Source organism: Megalobrama amblycephala, linkage group LG5 (assembly GCF_018812025.1).
Source record: "Megalobrama amblycephala isolate DHTTF-2021 linkage group LG5, ASM1881202v1, whole genome shotgun sequence".
Lineage (NCBI taxonomy): Eukaryota > Metazoa > Chordata > Actinopteri > Cypriniformes > Xenocyprididae > Megalobrama > Megalobrama amblycephala.
In genome coordinates this window covers 19,071,185-19,095,254 of record NC_063048.1, presented here as the reverse complement: position 1 = coordinate 19,095,254, position 24,070 = coordinate 19,071,185, and the positions used below count along the sequence as shown (strand labels likewise).

Below are 24,070 nucleotides of genomic sequence, written 5' to 3'. Positions count from 1 at the left end.
ATCTCTCTGAGCTTTTAGCCACCTACACACCTGTGCGTGCTCTTTGCTCTTCGGAAGCTGGTCTTTTAATCGTTACACATACCCGTTTAAAATCTATGGGTGAAAGGGCGTTTTCTTCAGTCGCTCCAAGACTTTGGAATTCTTTGCCTGCTTGGATTAGGCAAGCAGAATCCCTTAGTGTTTTTAAATCTTCCCATAAAGCTTATTTCTTTAGGGTAGCTTATACTTGATTATATTGAAATTGAAATTGTTAAATTTCTCATTTACTTGTTTTTGATAGTATGTTCTTATTTGGTGTGGGGTTTTTTTTATTTCTCACTTATTTTAAAGTATTGTTAGTATAATTGTATGTTTTCTTTTTTTTTCTTCTGTGAAGCACTTTGAGATACTACTTTTTAAAAAGCGCTATAGAAAATAAAGTTTATTATTATTACTATTATGTTTCAGAAAACCAGCTTTACCACCTTATAATGACCTGGTCTGACCTGGTTTGAGAGCAAGGGTATTAAGCATTTACATACTGTAATAATTTGAATCACATAATCTTCCATTATGATCACAAGAGCTGCAAACAAAATCTACTTATTGTGATGACAAGCCTTGTATATCTTTTCTTCTCAGCAGCACAGCAACCTTGGTGCATAATGTACAGAGCTACAATATTCATTCTGGGGAAAAAAGGTGCAGTCCAATTTATAACCACTTCAGTAACCCGTTTGTTCTACTATTGAACAGCTAGTACAGAAGAGCAGCCTTTTGACAGCCTCTGCACACACACTGCAGCTGACAGCTCTCTATTCAGACATCTCACTAGAACACATTCACAACTTAACTTCCTCATTTCTCTTTTCTATTTCTTCTTTCTGCTGATTTCTCCTCTGCTAGCAGAATTCCCTTGGGGAATCCCATCGTGGTGCCGTAATAAGGCTCTTTTTTAGAAAGTAGACCGGAAGACTTGACATTTCTTCATTATAGGACGTATACTTAAGAACTCTGCTTTTCCAGCTCTGGGAAAACGAGTCAGGCATTTAACGAGCCAGCGGCTGCAGATGTGATGACTGCAGTCTTTGTGCTGGAGCTGTAGGGAATATTACTAAGACTCAAGTTTCTGACACCTGAACTTTCAGACTTGAACTATCTCTTTGAAACTTTACCTGGTGGTTAATGTGTCACACACTTACACTGCTTGGAAGCACTATTTAACTTCTCTGATAGGGGACACCACAGCACAATAGCTAAAAATCCTTCAATGAAATGCTTCCTAGAATGATTTACTGATCTTCAAACAAATTATAAACTTCCAGTAGAAACTGAAACTACCTGATAACTGGGATTTTATGAACATCATGCATTTAAACATCTCTTTTTAGAAGTTTCAATGATCTATGCTTACATAGGTTCACAATGTGATGCATTTCCAAATGAAACGGGATTATTCAACAAGAAAAAATGTGGGATGAGTCGAATCAACTGTCAAATTCGGGCCATTCCATACCAGAATGGAGACAGACCGATTACACCGCCTAAATAGCTATTTGGCTATTGGTTAACATTATCCAATTACGTCAATGGCAAAGGCATGTTTTGATTAAAGATTACCATTTTTCTTTGGAATAATCTGCACAGATGAATCAGCAACAATAAGACCAGAAACATGCAAGGTACGGCGACTTTGAGACTTAATATACTATACACAGAGAACTACTAAAAATGACCATAACATAAAACAAATAAACATATAAAGCTGTAGAGCAACATTTCAGCGGTCTGTACAGCCAATCTCTCATCTGAGAACTACACCCTTTCAGACCTAAAAACCAATGACTCTCTGGCCCTTCCTCTTTGTACACAGTGTAGTTTACAACATCCCCGGAGGCACATTTTCCCTCCTTGGTTTCCTAACTGTGGGCCTAATTGATGTGCGAGGAAGAAAACGCAAGGCTGCCAGATCAACCGCATTCAGGAGTCCCAGCGAGGGGGTCCAGGAGCCAAATGCAAACTTTTATATGCTAATATAATATCAGGCAGCCGAGAGATGCCAAACCATGGAATGGATGGAAAACTTTCCCAGCATTTGGGGATTACGGATTGATTGCATGTATGTGTGCGTCTGTGCATATGTGATACGGGGTTTAAACTGTAACTTAAGTTCCTGCTCCATTAGAGGAACATTGCATCATAATGACTGATGTCAACTTTAGTGGACGTTCAGCATGTGTTTCGGAGTAAACGTACATTAGTTTCACCAGTTACTCTTTTGGCTTTTTTAATCTGCCTCTGATGACTCTCAAATGGGCTCAGTAAGAACATTTTGGGAAGCTGGAAAAACTTTCTCAGGAAACCCGAGATGACATAATTTATCACACATGCCCACAAGCAAACACATATATATTCCAACAGCATTTGACAAACAACCAAAGTCCTTTAAGTTGTGTAGAGTTTAGAAACAACACACTAATAAAAAAGTCCAAATAAGGTCTTTTTTATTAGGTTTTTAGACATGGGAGAATGTTAATATCATGACTTTTGGACCAGAGTCATTTCTAATAGAAATCTTAGAGTACCATGTACATACCATGGTATATATACCCTACCATTCAAAAGTTTTTTAAAAGAAATCAGAGGTGCCCTAGAACTTCTTTTTAAAAGATGTAATATAAGTCTAAGGTGTCCCCTGAATGTGTCTGTGAAGTTTCAGCTCAAAATACCCCATAGATTTTTTTTTTTTAATTCATTTTTTTAACTGCCTATTTTGGGGCATCATTAACTATGCACCGATATATAGGTTGTGGCCCCTTTAAATCTCCCGCTCCCCGCCCACGGAGCTCGCACTTGCCTTGAACAGCATAAACACAGTTTACACAGCTAATATAACCCTCAAAATGGATCTTTACAAGATGTTCGTCATGCATGCTGCTTGCATACATTGGATCATGTAAGCATAGTATTTATTTGGATGTATTACATTTGATTCTGAATGAGTTTGAGGCTATGCTGCGCGGCTAAAGCTAACATTACACACTGTTTGGAGAGATTTATAAAGAATGAAGTTGTGTTTATGCATTATACAGACTGCAAGTGTTTAAAAATGAAAATAGCAACGGCTCTTGTCTCCGTGAATACAGTAATAAACGATGGTAACTTTAACCACATTTAACAGTACATTAGCGACATGCTAACGAAACATTTAGAAAGAAAATGTACAAACATCAGTAAAAATATCATGTTATCATGGATCATGTCAGTTAATATTGCTCCATCTGCCATTTTTCGCTGTTGTCCTTGCTTGCTTACCTAGTCTGTTGATTCAGCTGTGCACATCCAGATGTTCTGCCCTTGTCTAATGCTTTGAACATGGGCTGGCATATGCAAATATTGGGGGTGTACATATTAATGATCCTGACTGTTACGTAACAGTCGGTGTTATGTTGAGATTCGCCTGTTCGTCGGAGGTCTTTTAAACAAATAAGATTTACATAAGAAGGAGGAAACAATGGAGTTTGAAACTCAGTGTATGTCTTTTCCATGTACTGAACTCTTGTTATTCAACTATGCCAATATAAATTCAATACTTAATTCTAGGGCACCTTTAAGACTTTCATTCAACAAGGATGCATTAAATTGACCAAAAGTGACAGTAAAAACATTTATAATGTTATAAAAGACCCTATTTTAAATAAATGCTGTTATTTGTTTGTTTCTTGAGCAGCAAATCAGCATATTAGAATGATTTCTGAAAGATCATGTGACACTGAAGACTGGAGTCATTTTATCACAGGAATAAATTACATTTTAAAATATATTATTAAAATAGAAAAAAGTTATTTAAATTTGTAATAATATTTCACAAAAGCACTGTTTTTTGCAGTATTTTTGATCAAATGAATGCAGCCTTGGTGATCATAAGAGACGTATTTCAAAACATACAGACCCCAAACCTTTGAGCTGTAGTGTATAAAGAAAAAACATGGTATTCCCAATACCTGGCAATACAGTTTAACCATGGTAATGTCAGTATATTGGTTTATATGTATGGTAGTTATTATGTTTCATGGCATATAGCAAAGCACCATAGTATTCCCACCACTGCACCATGGCACTGAGACAGTACTTAGTGGACATGTCAAGATTTCTTACCCTCACAGATTCTGTCGAGTCTTTGCCGTTTGACCTTGTGTTTGTCAATCAAAGCCATGGCAGCTCGTTTCTCCTCGTCTGTTGTTCACTGAGCTTAGCAACAGGAAACTACAGCCCCCAGAATCCTCCAGTGGGCATAACGCCACCTTACACCTGCACAGAAACACAGTCAAGATGAAACCAGTGGACAACTGACAAAATGACTTATTTCTGCCACTAGAGGGAGCCATGATACTATTCAAATTAGAATCAGCTGGAGAAACAACAAATTAATAACATAAATATTAAAACAATATTTTGCAAAGAATTTGAGCTTTAAAGACAACATAAAGCTGCATTCATAACACATTTAACTTCAATAATGTAAATATTCACAAAATTCAACATTAGACCACGATATTACTAATGGTACTAAAGCATACTCATATATAAGGTTAGGGACTTTTTTCAATCTTTATGTACACTACCATTCAAAAGTTTGTGGTTGTAAGTTTTTTTTTTTTGTTTAGTTTTGTTTTTTAAGGCTTCCAAGGCTGCATTTACTTGATTAAAAATACAGTAAAAACAGATATATACACTATGAAATATTATAATTTAAAATAACTTAAATATATTTTAAAATGTAATTTATTCCTCGCATTTGATGGCATAACTTTCAGCATAATTTCTCTAGTCTTCAGTCACGTGATCCAGATCATTCTAATAAGCTGATTAGCTGCTCAAGAAACTTGTCTTATTATTGTCAATGTTGAAAACCGTTATGCCACTTAATATTTTTATAGAAGCCATTTTTTTCAAGATTCTTTGATGAACAGACTAAATTAAATCTGTTCATCAAAGAATTTGTCTCTTAGATTAAATCGCTTGGTTCATATGGATTTATTTTACAATATCTTTATAAACATTTTGAACTGTCAGAGTTTTGGGTGAATATACTTTCAATGGAGGGACAGAAATTACTCATATTTAACTGAAAATATCTTTATTTGTGCTTTGAAGATGAGCGAAAGTCTCATATATTTGGACTGACATGAGGGTGAGTTAGAATTTCCATTTCTGGGTGAACTAACTGAATCAATCACATGTCTGTAACTTCAAACCAGTAAGTTTTTACTGTTTTGTTGGCCCATTGGGGTTTAAAAAAAAAAAAAAAATCAGAAAGAGTCTGCACAGGGCTGCCAGTCATCCTTAATCAGAGCGGCAGCAGATTCAGAGCTGAGAAAGAGACACAAACAGACTTCCAGTCCCACGCTGAGACAAACTCACCGAGACACATATCGCTTCAGTGATTTAAGAACCGGTGCCCTCCTACTCAACCTGAAACTTATCAGAGCACGCGCCACGTACACACAAACACACACACACACATACACACTCAGCCATCCTACAAAAACATGACTCAATTTCAACTATCCTGCTAAAGGAGAAATATCGACCCTCCAGACAGGAGAGGACCCTGAGAGAAATGTATAAAGGATCTTTTCATAAAAGGTCTTTCATAACAGATCGTTTTCAATTAAAAAAAAAGTGCATTTCACAATCATATCCTTTTGAGCATTTCCTCCCATTCCATCTTTTCCGGATCTGTCTTTCAATGATCTCTGTAAATTCACAAGCATATCTGTGGTATTCATTGCGCCACCTTGGCCTTGGTTGTCTGTGATTTTTTCACACAAACATAAACCTAAACACATTCACATTCAAATTCACACACACACACACACACACACACAATCTGTTCTGCAAAGCACTGTGGATCACACAGGTCAGCAAAGACTCAGTTTTTTCCAGCTGAATGCTGGGTAATCTGAAAGATCTGACCTGTTAGGCAGCAACAATAGTCTGGGCATGAATTCGCACACATTTATTTGGCGTTGGTGTCACGGGAGAAGGTGAAAGCGAAACCTCTTCTCTCTAACATAGATTAATGTTAGAAAATCAGCATATTTGTGAAAGGATCATGTGACACTGGAAACTGGTGTAATGGCATTAATGGTTAATAAATGACTGTAAATGTCATTTCGTTGTATCATAACCATAAAAAGAGCATTATTCCATATGGAGCTGCACAATTCTGGATAAATTGAGAATCACAATTTTTTGTTTCAAATAGAGATCACGATTCTGAACAGACAATTACCAGATAGTCGACGACTGCCAACAGATTACAGCATGTCACTTCTCTCAGGCATTCTAAATCCGATTCAGCATGTTCAGTTGGCACCAACAGACTCCGACAGGGGTAACACACTGATCCGACAAAACCCGACGAAATATCCTTAAGTGGCCTTATTAAAGCTTTGAGAAAATCACACTGGAACATTCAAATCTGTGTTGGTGGTGTTGACGCTGACCCAGAGAGAGCAGTTGCCATGTATGAAACAGTCTTAAACACACTGTATCTTTATATCCGTGTTACAAATAATCATATTATCGCAGAAGTACTGGGATAAAAGATTGTATACTGTCTGCTATCTAAAAGTCTGCTGCCTACGGAAGCTATCAAAAAAGAGCAAATCACCTTTTGAAAGTAGCTTGGCGCTTCAAATAACAATTGTATCGATTACATCGGTACGCCACCAGGTGGCGACAAGTGACTGTTAAAAATGTAATTGTCATTGAATCATTCATTCAAGAGATCCATTCAAAAACACTGGGCAAATTCCAATTAGGGCTGGGCGATATATAGCATGCGATTGTCACGCGCATTTCGTCAGTAAAGCCGGTTCCTGATTACCGCTAAATCACCATAACCTGCTTTCAAATGGAGCGGCATTTAATAGACAGAGCCGTAGTTCACTGACAAGATACGCAATATCGCGTTCATTATCGCGGATGATCGCCTTCGATAATGAACGCGATATTGCGTATCTTGTCAGTGAACTACGGCTCTGTCTATTAAATGCCGCTCCATTTGAAAGCAAGTGATGGCGATTTAGCGGTAATCAGGGAATCGGCTTTACTGTCGAAATGCGCGTGACAATCGCATGCGATATATTGCCCAGCCCTAATTCCAGTCGGAAGTGAGCATCCCTATGCCCTACTCACTCAAAACATCAAAGTATAGCAGGAGCATTTGAAGAGCATACAACTCTTTATGCTTTTGAATCGCTCTCGCGGTACTTTGATGTCATTCGCCGATCGGACTGCGTAGGGCCGACGAATCTCGAACAAGACTAATGTAACAAGTGAATTATTTATGAGCGAGTCATTGAATCATTCATTCAAACCAAGTTTTTTTAATAATTCAGAAGAATTAATTTTAAATAGACTGCAGCAATTAACATTTTGTCAGAACTTATAGTAAATTACGTTATTTTGGAGAATCGTGATCTCTGTTTAAAACAAAAAATCGTGATTCCCAATTTATCCAGAATCGAGCAGCTCTACTTGTTTCATTCTACTTGTTTCTGAACAAATCTCTTGAATGAATGATTCAATGACAAAAACATTTGTAACAGTCATTTCTAGTGGCGTTTACAATCATTATTTGAAGCACCAAGTTACATTCAAAAGGCGATTATTACTCTATTTTTGATCAGTGTTTTTATCTGAACTATAAACTTTTGTTTCAGTACTTCTGTAATAATCTGAATATTTGTAACACGGAAATAAGTCTGTGGTGGAAAAGAAAAGTCTGTTTGTGAAGCTGTTTCATGTTTATAGGATACCTACTTTCTCTGGGTCAGCAGCAGCGCAGACGCAGATTTGAATATTGTGATTTTGTCAAAGGCCATTAGACAGACAACAGACATGGCCGATTCATTGTCATTTAGGAATGAGATTGTGTGGATGTTTAAAATCAAGACTGCGATTTTTTCAACGATTAATCGTGCGGCTCTAACAGAAAGAGAAAAAATGTGCTATAAATTAACCAAGGTCATCCTGTCACCAAGGCAACTATCACTTCCTGTGATGGTGTTTGAGGTCAGAGACACAAACCTGCCATAGAAACAGTGGGCAAGACTGTTTGCAGTACACTCCCAAATAAATGCAAACTCTGACAGTATACATTTATATGATTAGCTACTGATGAATATTAAGCAGAAAGACTATTATATGTAATTCTATTTAACCAACAAAACTCATCTAAAGAGCAGCACAAGTGGTTACAGTTCGAGTTGTAATTCTTGATACGGTTCATACGGCACTGGAAGAGAAAACACCTTTCAGCGACACAAAGACATCAGCTGTATCCACTTCAAAGACTTGTGTTTCTAAAAGCACTCCTTCACAAAAAGCATGAATTACATCTGCTCCATTCACAAACCTGCTGCTTTGATTCAGCTGCACCTGTATGTGTGTGTGTGTGTGTGTGTGTTATGACAGCCACACTCTCCATGATTGATGTTTGCGCATTTCGTTCCTCATGTTTATCCTGCACAATAGACACATTTACACTGACCTCACTTCATTTTAATATTCATTGAGCGTTATGCAAACCTGAGCTGTTATGGGAATGTTCTCATTAAACGTTGCTTTGATACTTCACTCTTTCAGTGTCAAACTCTTTCACGTGTGTGTGAGAGAGAGAAACTATTGTAATTCTCATTGTCTATATTTGTTGCACTTAATTTTTTGTTTTATACTCAATTTCAATACAACACAATAATGAGAATTTTGCGGGAAAATGTGCACAATCCCAATGAAAATAATGTAACAAAAAACAAACAACTAGTCCTAGAAACACGATTTACTTTGTTAAGGCAAAATATAATCTGCTTTTCCCCTATTTGATTTTGTGGTGAAACATGATCTTCTTTATGAGATTTGCCTATTTATTCTTTTACCACTTTAACTACAAATCCTCTCCAAAATGAGCACTGAATTTCAAACTTCTATGCGATTGCTCTCAAGATGTTTCATTCTTTAAAGGATCTGGACCACTTTGTTGAGGTGGCATTTTAAATATGCAGATAATTTCCTGCATACTTATTTGTGGCATTGAATAATTTCAAGCAATCACAAATTGTTTTTTCCAGAGACCTTTAGAAATGCCAGTGCTCATCAAAGCAGCAGGACTGTCTCACTTCCTGAACGCACACAAAGAGAAAAGACAGGTTTTAAATCAACTTCAGTAAAGTGTGCCGAAACACTAGAAGGTTATCTGAGGTAGCGCTGGAAGTGTTTAGAAGAACAGAGAGAATTCTCCCAATGTGTCACTGTTCAAGTGTGATAAAAGATAAACCGCAATGTCTCCCGTTTTAAACACTGTTTTGCAGACACCACAGAGTTTTGAAACCGTGTCATGAACGCTTGACCTCACTCCCACACTCTCCATATCTCCCAACATATCTCTTTCTGTTTGAGTCATAAATACTATCTCACTTTCTTCCCCACATCCTCTTGCTTTCTTCTTCCTCTCTTTATTTGCTACCGTTTAAGAGCAAATTGAAATTACTAATTTTCAGAGTTTCCCCTTAGAAAAGACCCTAGTCTCCTCTAGATCGCATGTACTACAAAGTCTACAATCAAAACTCAGATCTCAATATGAACTCAATGGGAACATTAAAGGGATAGTTCACCCAAAAATGAAACCCCAAAATCCTACATTTTGACACAAAATGATAACTGCAAAATATGTTTCTTTGCCTGGAGTCCAGCTGTTTCTGTGAATTGCAGCAACCTATTTGCTTCTTTTTTCTGTTGCTTTCCGCAGTCTGTAAATATATACCTCAGATTTGGTGTCAAAGCTATTTGTACAGTCAATCACAAAGCTCTTTCCCGTTTTGGATGTGTTTTGTGTGTTTTTCGCGGCACTCGTGCTGAAAATCAATGCTGCCACTCAGTCTTTTGCTACTCAGTGGGCGTAACCGCAGTCATAACGGTCGACGGTGATGTCACGTGCATATCTTCTATACAGTATATTTTTAAAAAATGTATATAAATAAGTTAGTTATAGTATATATATATACACTATACTATATATAGGTTGTTGATCATGTGACATGGCATTTTCACAGTCATACACAAGACAAAAATGAATATAATTAGTATTGTCATCAGGTTCTTTGTCTTACATGGACCTGAAAAAAAAAAAAAACTGCTTTGTTATTAGATTTTTACATTTTTGGAGCCAAATCTCAAAATTGTCCAATGGTGTGACTGTCTCAAGCATGGTTCAATAAATTACAACTTTTATAAATTAAAAACAAAAGCCTAAAAATGTTAATAAATACCTCAGGCATAATTTTACAAGTGTCTATTTTAGTAAAAATGGTAATCACTTTTTTCATAAATATATTTCTAAAAGGATCTTGATACACTATGTCCTCTGGTGAGACACCATATTCAGATATTAAATCGGGCAATTCCACATACATCTTTAACTATTTCATGGACCCCATTCAAGATCATGTTACTGAAGCCCCCTGTGAAGCCCATTACATGTGCACATGGATAGTTTTTGTCTCGGAATTGTTCAAATATTTAACTTTTTTGGAACCACTATATTAAGTTTTGTTGTCCTTTGGTGTGACACCCCTAAATGATATTTTTTAATTAAAAATGTATGTTAAACTACATAATCATGGAAAATTATGCAAATGTGTCTTGCTAACTGCTAATGACAGGTTAGCTACGAACAGCAAAGCCATTAACTGACTCAAAAGGCTGAAACATCCTATGGTGTGACACCTGTACTGTCACAATGGAGGACAAAGATGTCACACAAGAGGATAAGGATTTGCTCAATTCCTTTTTATTCTTTTTTTGATCATTTTAAGTGTTCGGAAATGTAATAATTACATTAAATTCTGTTGTTTTCCAGAAAATGTGTACCGTTATAAAGTGTCATGAAAATAAGTATAAAATGTGCTACTTTGTTTTTGAGACAGAAAGAACTGAGGGGGAGAAATGAGTGGGAGGGAGAGGACACGGAAATACAGAGAGAAAATTAACAGGGATCCAAGCAGAAGAGAGAATGCAAAGTAAACAGAATCAAAATGATGCCTTAAAAAGAGCAGACATTACTTTAAAAAATGTGATTTTTAAAAACATGGTTGATGAAGTAAGCAACAAAATGAAATGATATTTCTTCTTTAAACAAATTAATTACATTAAAAAGGATTTTGGGGTGTTAAAGTTTCAAAAATATTTGCTCTGTCAAGGAGTCACATTTCATTTTGTTGATTAAAAAACATGTTGATATTGTATCAAAATTAAATTCTCTTTCTTCTTTGGCTTTCAAAGTTAAATAAAAATACTTTAATGTAATACCCCTCACTCTCTTTCTCAACAATGTCTCAAACTGTATTCAGACGAGCCAAAACAGCAAAGTCTGCAATCATAAGTCAGAGATCCTAATATTCACTCAAAGATTTCTTAACCGTAGGAGAGAAGTGTTCATTATGGTCATTATTTTTGCATTTGTCTGTAGCCACTAGTGTTCAGCTTTAAATGAAAAATAACTGAGAGCTCAATTAATTCTTCTGAGCAACAAAAAAAGCAACGTCAACAAAAAGTTCCTCTCTCTCACATGCGATTTCATGAACACTTGGCCCCACTCATGCATCTGTATCTCCTACTGCATTACTTTCTTTCTTAGTCATGTCTCTTGCTTTCTTCCTCTTGGTGTTAGACAGATACCTTCTCATATGCGTCACAAAAAGACCACAATACATTTCAACAAACAGAAACAAGTGAACCGGCATTTGTAATATAACTCCACAAACAGCGTGTGAAAAGCTATGTGATGGCTGTATTGATCTTTGATAGTCACAGCTATAATAAGCTAAGCATTTTGCCCCGACCCCTCACAGTCTGAGCACAATGAAGGGGCCCCTTGCTTCACTGACCCCTTCATAACACACTGAACTCAATGACCCCGCTTTGACTCTCACTCCTGAAGTCAAACTCTAATAACCTGCAGGAGAGACTGCTCACATCACCTCCTACGACGCAAAATGATTTCAGCTCAGGGAACTCAGGGATTAATATTGAAAATCCAGCTATTTCAAGCACTTTGGCCATTTTCCTCACATCCGAACACTGACTAAAGTGACATCTGCTCTACCCTGAGAGGGTGAGGGGTTATTATGCCCCTTATCTGACAGAGATAGCCTGTGGCCCTCAAAGAAAAGATCCATAAAAACAATTTAGGGAAACTCAGTTGCACAATGTATCAGTGATTCATTTTCAAATGTTCAACACCACTCTGATTTAATTATTATTGGAAACATACATGATTTTTTTTTTTTTTTTTTGCAATTTAAGCCATAAGTTTATAAAAAATAACAGGGCATATATACACTGCCCGACCAAAAGTAAAGCCACTGTTTGGCTTTTAATAGGCAAATACTTAAGAGTCTATGGATGGATCATTATTACAGTGATTATTATTTTTCTAGCATGTTATATGTTTGGCAATGGTTCTCTTAACCCTAAAAGATGGAGTGTGTAGATTTTCATTTCTTAAACAACCGAGTATTAAAGATGTATCATGGCCATATTCCAGGATGACAATGTCAAGATTCATCAGGCTCAAATTGTGAAATAATTGTTGGGAGGGAGCGTGAAGAATCATTTTCACACATGAACTGGCACTGAATTTAACCTCAGTGTAAGTTTTTGGGATGTGCTGGAGGAGACTTTACAGAGTGCTCACCTCTTGCATTGTCAATACAAGATCTTGACCAAAAAATGATGGAAATAAATGTTGTGATGTTATTTCCATCAAGAGGTGCATTGATTTTTGGTCAAGATCTTGTATTGACAATGCAAGAGGTGAGCACTCTGTAAAGTCTACTCCAGCACATCACAAAGACTTTTAATGAAATTAAGGTCAGGACTCAGAGGTGCCAATTCATGTGTGAAAATGATTCTTCATGCTCTCTGAACCATTCTTTGACAATTTTAACCCTGGTGAATCTTGACATTGTCATCCTGGAATATGGTCATGATGTGTCTTCCTACATGGTTGTTTAAGAAATGAAAATCTACACACTCCATCTGTTAGGGTTAAAAGAACCGCTGCCAAACATATAACATGCTAGAAACATAATAATTACTGTAATAATGATCCATTCATAGATTCTTAAGTATTTGCCTATTAAAAATCCAAACAGCGACTTTTTCTTTTTTTGCCGGGCAGTGTATTGTATTGTATTATATATATATAAATATATATAAAATGTGTGTGTGTGTGTACTTTTTTTATATGCCATGATACAACATTACTGAACAGTTATCTATGTTTTTACAGTATATTCTTGTACTGTAAGGGGTAATTCACACACAACACAGGGTAGTAGAATTATAGTCACTATTAAAACAAAACTGACAAGTCGTGTTTCTTTTATGGAATATTGCAGCAGTATTTTTATTATAAATGATTTATCTGTGCACATAGTGGTGATATACCGGTAGACACGATAAACCGGTAGAATTATCTGTTTTCTAATAAAGTTTGGAGTTTTCATTTTCAGTGTGCAGGCATCTATTCTTGATTGATCGAGCATCAAAACACTGCAATGGAGATTTAGGCAAAGTAAACAATTCACATGATTTTTATGAAAACAAAAGTCACAACATTATGTGTAAATATATGATCTGCATCTGCCATCATACCATCTTTATCATTGCTGGCCAAAATGTTTATACATGTGTTTATCACAAACAGAATTATCATAATCAATGAAAGTTAGTGAACACACAGTAAAAGCACCCATGTTGAATGAACCTAATTCTATTTTGCGCGGGTAAATCTAATTCTGCAGCGTTAGATTTAAATTTTACACTAGGGATTACCCCCCCTTTTCAAGCACATGGATGGTCTCATGTCTGTATGAGAGAAAACAGGAAGCAAAGCCTGTAGCATTTCCTCTACAACTGACTCTGGCAGGAGAAAGATTGTGAGATCATTTATGACTGGGCAACCAAAAACAGTCGAGGTTCACTGACATTAACAGCAACAACACAGAAAACAGAACAAATTACCCGCAATCATACATTATTCTGTTATTCTTTTCCACTCCTCTTCAAAAATTTGCTCTTTAATAGAAAAGGAAAGATATCTAGTGAATTGAATGAATCTTTTCTTTTAGACATTTAAGCATGAATCTCATCACATTCTGACTGACAGCCAGACACATCCCTGAGATACATGCGAGCGGTGAATGAAATAAAAGTTTGAATTTTGTGGCTCTAGGCCGATGCCATGTTCCAATTTCATACCAATTACCTTCCTATCAGGCACTGTCAGACATCCTCTCACTCTTCCTAACTCCTACTGTTGAGAAATCACAGGAATGCTACACTAGGATATACGCAAAAGAGGCCATATTAGTGTGTGTTAAACAAGGTATTAAACTGAGGAGAATCATTAATATTCATCCTCTCTGTACCGCTCAAGTGAGCGTCGATCTTTAAAATTCACGCTGCACTCATCCACTTGCTCATAAACAAACACATTTCACTTCTGTGCTCCGCTCAAGGAGGAATGTCAACATTCACGGTCTCAACACAACTGTTAAAAGAGCTAAACTGGATATTTGCACATTGGTTTATCTGGGAAAGAATACGTTCTCACATGTAAAAGTAAAAAACTAAATGCTGAAAAACACACAGCTCAGCATATCAACCGATGCAATAAGGCAATGAATGTAGTCAGGTCTACCTGAAACGTGCAAAATAAAAAAAAGCTTAAAAATAAAAAAAACTTTTACCAACCACAAACATGCATATGATAAACGCATTCAGTGCAAAAAAAACACTATGAATTTGTACTGAATTTTCCATTACATCACATGCATTTTTCTTAAAATAGTTAGATATTCATATGGGCCTGTATGACCTGTATCGTTTAACAATTTCATAGGATGAAACAGGATTAAGTTTTGTATGTCACCGACAATAAATGTGAAATATTCAGTGTCACATGAAAATCTACTGTTGTCAAACATATCCATCTCACAATGGGGCGTTTAATGAATTTAGAAAATTATTTTAAGCATCCAAAGGTCAAAGTTTAAAGAACACATGCTTACTAATCACTTAACTAATATTATCTTAAAGCCGTTTATTACTACCATATAGACATTCATTTGACACACTCATCTCTGACTGATGACTGATAACATGTAGAAAACTTCCTGCTTGTAACACTGAAACATGCATTTACATGCCCTTAGGCTCATATGAAATAATAAGTCAAATAATCTACATAGCATTCATTTATTTAGAACTGGGAATATATCTTAAGCACCCGTCACAGAAAAAGTATTATATATATATATATATATATATATATATAATATCTCAGACAGGTTTGCCCGTTCTACTTAGGTAAAACCCTGCTTAAAGAGGTTGTTCCACATTATTAAGCAAGTCACAGTTCTCATGCAATATTAGGGAGGAAGAAAGATCTTTCTGAAGATGAAAAGCATGAAATGGTGCAATGTCCTGCAAAAGGCATGCAAACAACTAATATTTTGTGAAAACTTAGAGATAATGAACCATCATATGATTTGTGAGTAATTTACAGCACACAGAATAAATATAGGCGTTTCCTACTTGTGGGGAAAGTCACAACCCATATTACTATGCATAGTTAGGACTGCAAAATAAATAGGCTCAACTTTTAAAAGAAAAATAAGTTTCCATATCTTTTGTTGTTGATGTCGGAGGTTGGGCATCCAATCTAACTCTATAGGTTTCGGGGGCAAATTCATCAGCTAGACAAATCAGATGGCATGGCATGCAACCAAGTTTAATTTTAAGGACATTTCTGCACAATAAACAGTTTTGGTGGCATGCTGGGTCACCGCTTGATATCCAATGTATAACCGCTTTATAAGCAGCTGATCAAACTACATCTGTGATCTCAGCAACATATAAATGAACTCACACATTCCCTCTGCACACCTGAAGAACAGGATGCCATAAATATTAAATAAGCCTTTTGCATTTTCCTGTCTGACTCTAATAAATGTCTTCCAGCTTCATATGCTGCCATGTACACTATGATTCAGTGTGTGATGTGTGAGCGCTCCGGGGCGAGAGAGAGAGAGAGAGAGGGGGAGAATTCTCAGTGGAAAATGTAATGGACGTGTTAGAAATCAAGGTCTCCAGTCGTCAAACCCAAACATGCAGCCTACTGAGAATACATAACTGCTTGTGAGTAACACTATGCATTATTTACACTTACATTGAATCCTATTAATCAACAAGGATTGCATATCTTGCGGAGTTAAGCTTAAAAAAGTAGCACATATGTTTGTCTTTCGGGCCCCTGTGCCTTCTTGAAAGGGCCCTTGACAAAGCCCTTAGAAACAGCAGATGTCCTGGTAGCGAACATCTGTACACACCCCCTCTCCTCCAGCACAGACAAAGGGGCATCTCCCTAAACACACACACATACACACACACTACCTACACTTCTTAATATCTTGTTTTAATTCTGTGAGCTAAAAGATCATCAAAAACACCACAAATGCATATGTAATAAGTTGAGCGACAAGACTAAACTTTTAAACTTGATCAAAATAGGGGTTGACTGACTTGGTCAAAATCATATTTAGGAACCTAGTTACCAACTAAATACAAATATTAGCTTCAATGTTGACTCCAAATGTATATTTCCTTATATAGTGCCCTTAAAAGACATTCAACATTAAGAAAATATGCTAAAATAGCACATATCAACAGTTTTATTAAAGCTATTTTATATATGGTCAACATTGTTGCAACAGTGTTTTCAGTTGACCTAATGAAAACAGTGTAACCAAATCAGCCGATACAATGCAGCCAGAGATCAAAAACCCAATGTAACCAACCAAAGACGTTCCATTTCCAACTATTTCTGTCGCGGAGTGGCTCAAGATGTCCTCGGATATTAGAAACACAGGGAGAAAAGCCCACCCATCCCCTCCATGTCGCAGGCGAATAAACACACACATGGACGGACACACCGCGCAACACCAGCCGCGGTTCCTTAAACCAACAACCGGCGAGTGCATCTTATATCTTACCTGGATAAACGCCTATATATGTATGAAGATATCGGATTCATATATCCATTAATAATCAATCCGCTGCTCAAATGCACGTAGAAACGTTCGTGATTAATGACTCACCTTTAAAATGCTACAAAACTTAATCCAGCGTGTCCCAAAACTGAATATCTGATTATGATTGTTGGCTTTAGGTGATTGAAATAACTTACAGATGTGGCTCAGTTTGGCTCAGAGCGAAAGAAGGTGGTTTACTGGGTTTTTAAAAAAAAAAAAAGAAAAGAAAAGAGGAGGTGATTCGTAGACTATGGTGCACTACGTTTCATCTTTTCCCCAGTTGCAAGGATTGAGATGTCTCTGTTTTCCTTTTCTTTTTTCTCTATCTTTTTTTGAAAGAGGCGGGGCTTTGGACTGAGTCGACCAATAGCTGGGCGGTTAGCGCGAGGTCACGCCCACATCGAGTGTCGTTTGCACTGGTCAGTTTGACCACAGACCACTAGCATTGATTGCTATCTCGGTAGTCAACATTCTCTCATTTTTACCCCTGGTATTGATTTTCATATCTTTGTTACTTATATGACAGCTATGTTTTTCATTCATGTCGAGTACTTCAGTTTATTTTGAATTCAATTCAGTTTGAATAATTAGGTTGTTACTGTAAAATGACTTAAAATCAACCTTATTTAACACAATAATGTGATAATATGTGAAAGTAGAATATAATATTGTATTATAATATGTATTTTTCAGTCAGAGACTACTATTTTTGTTTTTCATTAGACTCATTTAATACTAATTTTCAGTATATCTGAGCAAATAAGTGAAAATTTGTTAGTCTTCATTTGTTAGTCAGCGCTCTAGCTGATTGGTGACCTATAAAATAGAGGAGAATTTGAAATATTTTTTTCTGCATTTAGTGCTTCTTTTTTGTTTTACATTTTTAAAAATGCAAATATTCATCTTATAATTGACAGTGATATCATTGAGAGGTAAACCAATGGTTGTCTTCACATCATTCAGTTGGAGTTAAATGAATATTTCAGAATCAGAGTAGTTTATTGTCAATTCAGGTTAGACAATATAACACATCTTTACAAGACAGCGACCTTGACATCATGTTGAGTAGCCAATAAATACAAACACTTTCACTAATTAACAATAAATACTGACAATAAATCAGATGCGTGGTTCAATAGTGCAGATGCAGATATTGTAATTCAAAAATATAGGGCATGCATAAAAATACAGTGATATGGAGGAAAAATATGAGGGCAAAGCTGGATAATAAAACACAAATGTGTTAGGTCATGGTTATTGGTGCCTATGCTTTATCCACAGACTCTCTCCATTCTCTAGAAACTCATCATGAATTTCCCCCAAATTCAGCACTTTTACATTTTGCCTCTCTGGGCACAAAATGCTGATTCAGATTCATTTCACTCTAAAGTTTGTCTTTGACTCTTTGCTTTAAAGTACGTAATCAGTATGTATACAATACCATGTATATATATATATATATATATATATATATATATATATATACTGATTTGCCTGTCAAGAACTATGACGAAACTTAGCTAATTACAATTCACAACAATTGTATCACTCGTGTCCGCTGGGAATGATGTATGTTTGATATGGTTTCTTTTTTTGCTCAACAGTTTCTAGGAATAATTAACATATAAAATGAGGCTTTCTTTAATGTCACATGATCCATGAGCTCAAGTGGATGCATGAATGGCATTGATTAAATGCAATAAAATAACTCAATGTGCTTCAGTTAAATTAAAAACATGTATGCACTTTCATACACTTCCATACTCACACCCTTAAAAATAAGTTTTTTTTGGCATCTATAAGCTGCATCTCAAGATGCACAGCTGTAATATTTTTGTAACAGCTATTTAAAGGGTTAGTACACCATTAAATGAAACTCATGTCATTAATTACTCATGTCGTTCCAAACCCATAAGACTTTCTTTCATCTTTGGAACAGAAATTAAGATATTTTTGATGAAATCCATCAAATTTCATTTTATCTCCCACAGAAAGCAAAGAAATTACCACATCCAAGGTCCAGAAAAGTAGTAAATACATCGTTAAAATAGTCCACTTGACTACAGTGGTTCAACCTTAATGTTATAAAGTGACAAGAATAGTTTTTATGCGCAAAAACAAAACAAAAATAATGATTTATTCAACAATTTCTTCTCTACCTTGTCAGTCTCCTACGCAGTTGATGCATTGCAGCGCTTCCGTGTTTATGTCCGAATGCCGGCTCAGTATTGGCTGTTCATGTGAGCACCATGACACATGTGTGTGATGCTGAGGCAGGAGCCGGCCAAGACTGAGCTGGCGTTCTGATGTAGAACATGGAAGCTCTGCAATGTGTCTTCAACGTAAACTGCATAGGAAAATGATAGGGTAGAAAGGAAATTGTTGAATAAATTTTTGTGCACAAAAAGTATTCTTGTCGCTTCATAGCTTTAAGGAACCACTGTAGTCACGCTGACTGTTTTAACGAGGACCTTGAATGTGGTAATTTCATTGCTTTCTATGGGAAAAACTCTCGGATTTCATTAAAAATATCTTCATTTGTGTTCTGAAGATGAACGAAGGTCTTACAGGTTTGGAACAACACGAGGGTGAGTAATTAATGACAGAAATTTCATTTTTGGGTGAACTAACCCTTTAAATATGCTAATTAAACTAAGGCCTAATCCTGGTTTAATCTAAGCCCTGTCTGTGAAATCAGGCCCATAATTTATTGCCTACACTGAAATGATCAATGAACGAGGAAATGTCCTTGCTATAAACACAAACCTCAAAACGCTCACCACCCCTACACAACTGAGGGGGAAAAATAGAATGAATGAATAAAAAATAAATAAAGAGGGGAAAAAACACAGATGTGGGCCTACAGATTATTAACTTAGAATGTTCTTTTTTTTGTTAGTAGAGTTTAATTGAAAATTCTTTGGTCAACCAGAAACAGTTCTTCTGTGGCATTGCTGCAAAAACACCATCTTAGAACCTTTATTTATAAGAGTGTGTATGTAGAAAAAAGATCTTACTATTATTCAATTCATGTGCTTTATTGCTTCACATTTGAGGCCTAAAATGAAACCACATCATCACATGTGATGTGAAATGTGCTAAAACATTCTTTTCTGTTTGTTTCAGTGGCACAATAACATTTTCTAGAGGGTGAGTCCACTGCTTTTCATTTCTCATTCCACTAGTGATGACTCAGTGATAGTAAAATGCAAGACACACTTGAGTGAACCGGTGCAACATGGAGTACTGACTTTTCTCATTGAACACATCAAGTTTTTCTGTGTGTTTTAACATCCTCTCAGACTGATCTATTCACAGTGATGCACTGTACGCCTCTACGGATGTGAGCAATCTTTTAACAATGACTTATTCTAATGCAGCAGCCCTCTCCACCTCATTTGAATGAATATTTCATCACTAAGAAGGTTTATTCTGCGGTGTCCTGGGTCTCATGCAGCCATTTCTCAAGGTTAGACAGAGTTATCACAGGGCCAAGCTGAAAAACAAGGATGTGCAGCTGAGAGGCAACAGTGAGCGATATCTCACAATAACAGCATCAAGGAAAAGATGCTGTCGACTAGGAGAAAACATAACCAAATTATGCCCTATGAATTATAATGACTGGAAATCAAAGGTAGGGTTTAGACAGCAGATCATACGCATAACATAACTGCGAAGTGAATTAATTTCTGCATTACAAAGAAGCATTTGTTTACACTTGTCTGGGAAAAAAAGGCTAATGAGAGTGTTAAGATGCACCAATTATTTCATCAGAGGAGAACAGTATGGGCTAAATTATTTGTCTTGACCTCTCGTGTAAAACATGCCAGATTGTTTCATTAATTCATTACCTGGCAATATTAATTATAATGAGGACAGTGAAATGAAGTGATTAGGTTGGAATGCCCTTAAGTTAAGGCTCTTATTCAGAAATCATTTATGCTGATTAATCTACTCTATTAACCCATAATGCATTCTAATGTACCTTGACATCTGACTATCCTTTTATAAATCCTTGAGGTTAAACCATTTGTTCCCATAGTAACCTAAAAGGTTTGTTTTAGTGTAAATGTAACCACATATTTGTGAAATCTTTAATGTTTCCTGTTAAGAAGGAAAATGGACTTAATTTATTTTTAAACTCAACTCAGATGCTTGTTGGTGTGTATGGACCTTTAAAGTGGCAGTTCAATAAAAAAGAGGAATCTCAGTGAGATGCGGTTCTTTGATCTCAACCGGGCTATTCTACATTCCATTCAGCAAATCCATCAGCTTGTGACTAGCAATCTATTTTTTAATGTCTTTCAACAGAGAGAATTGCAATGAGCTTTCAATAAATAGCCACACAGAGGCAAATAATATTAAGATCAATGTTTAGCATTTGAAAAATCAAAGACTCACTTTGCAAAACCAGACAATATTAACAGAACAGACAATGTTAAGAGAATTCTCTTTGCCATCATCACCATGGCAACATGTTTTTTTTTTTTTTCCAGGCTTATCTTTCATGAATAGGTTATGAAAGAAATGTAATGTGTAAAACTTCATTACCATCAAAAAAATAAATACTAAATTACAAGATGTCATTTTCTTGGATTGCATTTCAGAATAGGGGCTAAAAAACAAGAGCAATTCCCTCAATATCTCTCCCACTGTTCCTGCTATCTGGACACGCTGTTGAAGGAAATCTGGAAAGCACAGAGGATTCTCCTCGCTGCTCTTTTCCAGGTGCGCACATACAGAGACACAGCTGCCGTTTCAAATGCAACACCTGCTAGAATAAGATGGCAATCTTACGGTCTCTCTTTGAAGCTGAGATAATGTAACGCCGCTCACTGTTTAATCTCTTTCAAAGGCAGGATACTGAGCTTTGGCCCACACGTCACAGAGTTTTTTACCCTTATATCACCACAAATCCCCGTTTTTCGCTTTGAACCACATCAGGTGAGTAAAATGCCACATTAAACGGCAATTTAAATTTAAATATTCCCATAAGAAAGAAAAATTACAAAGGAGATCTCTTTAGCATTTCAGTTATTTCTCTTAAACAGCAAAAGGGACCCCTGTAATCTCATATAACAGTTTATTCATTTCAGCGTTTTTTTAATGCTAGAGTTTGCGAGCAAAAGTCAGAGATTTCAAATTCTTCCAAACTCTTCCCAATTAAGATTTGTCAGTTATTTCTGTGTTTTTTTAGGTAGTTCTAAGACATATAGGCCCAGTTTCACAGACAGGGCTCAGCCTAAGCCAGGATTAGACCTCATTTCAATTAGGATATTTAAGTAGCTTTTATAAATGTACTCTAGAAAAAATGATAATCTTGAGTCAAAACAATGTCACTGACATATTTTAAGATATGTAAATACAAGTTGCTTTCAGTTAAAACAGCTCAAACATGCATTTTAGTCTGGGACTAGCTTATGCCTTGTCTGTGAAACTGGGGGATAGGCTAAGACAAGTTTAAAGTAAGTAAGCATGAAATGGAAGTTGTGATAGTTTTCTCTATTGTGAAGTACACTGATCAGGCATAACATTATGACCACCTTCCTAATATTGTGTTGGTCCCCCTTTTGCTGCCAAAACAGCCCTGACCCGTCGAGGCATGGACTCCTCTAGACCCCTGAAGGTGTGATGTGGTATCTCGTACCAAGATGTTAGCAGCAGATCCTTTAAGTCCTGTAAGTTGCGAGGTGGAGCCTCCATGGATCGGACTTGTTTGTTCAGCACATCCCACAGATGCTCGATTGGATTGAGATCTGGGGAATTCGGAGGCCAAGTCAACACCTCAAACTCATTGTTGTGCTCCTCAAACCATTCCTGAACATTTTTGCTGTGTGGCAGGGCGCATTATCCTGCTAAAAGAGGTCACAGCCACCAGGGAATACCGTTTCCATGAAAGGGTGTACATGGTCTGCAACAATGCTTAGGTAGGTGCTACGTGTCAAAGTAACATCCACATGGATGGCAGGATCCAAAGGTTCCCAGCAGAACATTGCCTAAAGCATCACACTGCCTCCGCCGGCTTGCCTTCTTCCCATATCCTGGTGCCATGTGATCCCCAGGTAAGCAACGCACACGCACCCGGCCATGCATGTGATGTAAAAGAAAACGTGATTTATCAGACCAAGCCACCTTCTTCCATTGCTCTGTGTCCAGTTCTGATGCTCACATGCCCACTGTTGGTGCTTGGGCGGTGGACAGGGGTCAGCATGGGCACCCTGACTGGTCTGCTATGCAGCCCCAAACTGTGATGCACTGTGTATTCTGACACCTTTCTATCAGAACCAGCATTAACTTCTTGAGCAGTTTGAGCTACAGTAGCTCGTCTGTTGGATCGGACCACACGGGCCAGCCTTCGCTCCTCACGTGCATCAATGAGCCTTGGCCACCCATGACCCTGTCACTGGTTCACCACGGTTCCTTCCTTGGACCACTTTTGATAGATTCTGACCACTGCAGACCGGGAACACCCCACAAGAGCTGCAAGTTTTGGAGATGCTCTGACCCAGTCGTCTAGCCATCACAATTTGGCCCTTGTCAAACTCGCTCAAATCCTAATGCTTATCCATTTTTCCTGCTTCTAACACATTAACTTTAAGGACAAAATGTTCACTTGATGCCTAATATATCTCACCCACTAACAGGTGCCGTGATGAAGAGATAATCAGTGTTATTCACTTTACCTGTCTGTAGTCATAATGTTATGCTTGATCGGTGTATATCAGAGTTAAACAGCTTCTTGAACAAAATGAAGGGCGGGACTTGATTTTGTCCATGAGGATTTAATTGGATGGTTGTGGTTTGCTATTGGTCAATCTCAGGTGAGTGACGTGTTGTCCCGCCCTCGCGCCAGTAAACGTCATCAGAGAAGTCGTTGAAAGAGGGAAAGGAAGTTATTTTAAATAAAGATTACATGGGGACATGAA

The 24,070-nt window shown here is 36.9% G+C and overlaps 1 protein-coding gene across 2 annotated transcripts in view; it reads right to left on the bottom strand.

Annotated features, from left to right (window-relative positions):
- The window catches only part of ctbp2a (C-terminal binding protein 2a), a 58,766-nt gene extending 41,304 nt beyond the window's left edge, over positions 1 to 17,462 (bottom strand). Inside the window, exons 1-2 of one of the 2 annotated variants that reach the window (XM_048191002.1) lie at positions 17,211 to 17,462; positions 4,138 to 4,290 (exon numbers count right to left, since the gene is read on the bottom strand). In XM_048191002.1, the coding sequence (XP_048046959.1) occupies positions 4,138 to 4,195 (58 nt within the window). In that variant the 5' untranslated portion in view covers positions 4,196 to 4,290; positions 17,211 to 17,462. The remainder of the gene's footprint in view (positions 1 to 4,137; positions 4,291 to 17,210) is intronic. The other variant, XM_048191003.1, reaches the window with a different exon arrangement.
- Between the last annotated feature and the right edge of the window lie 6,608 nt (positions 17,463 to 24,070).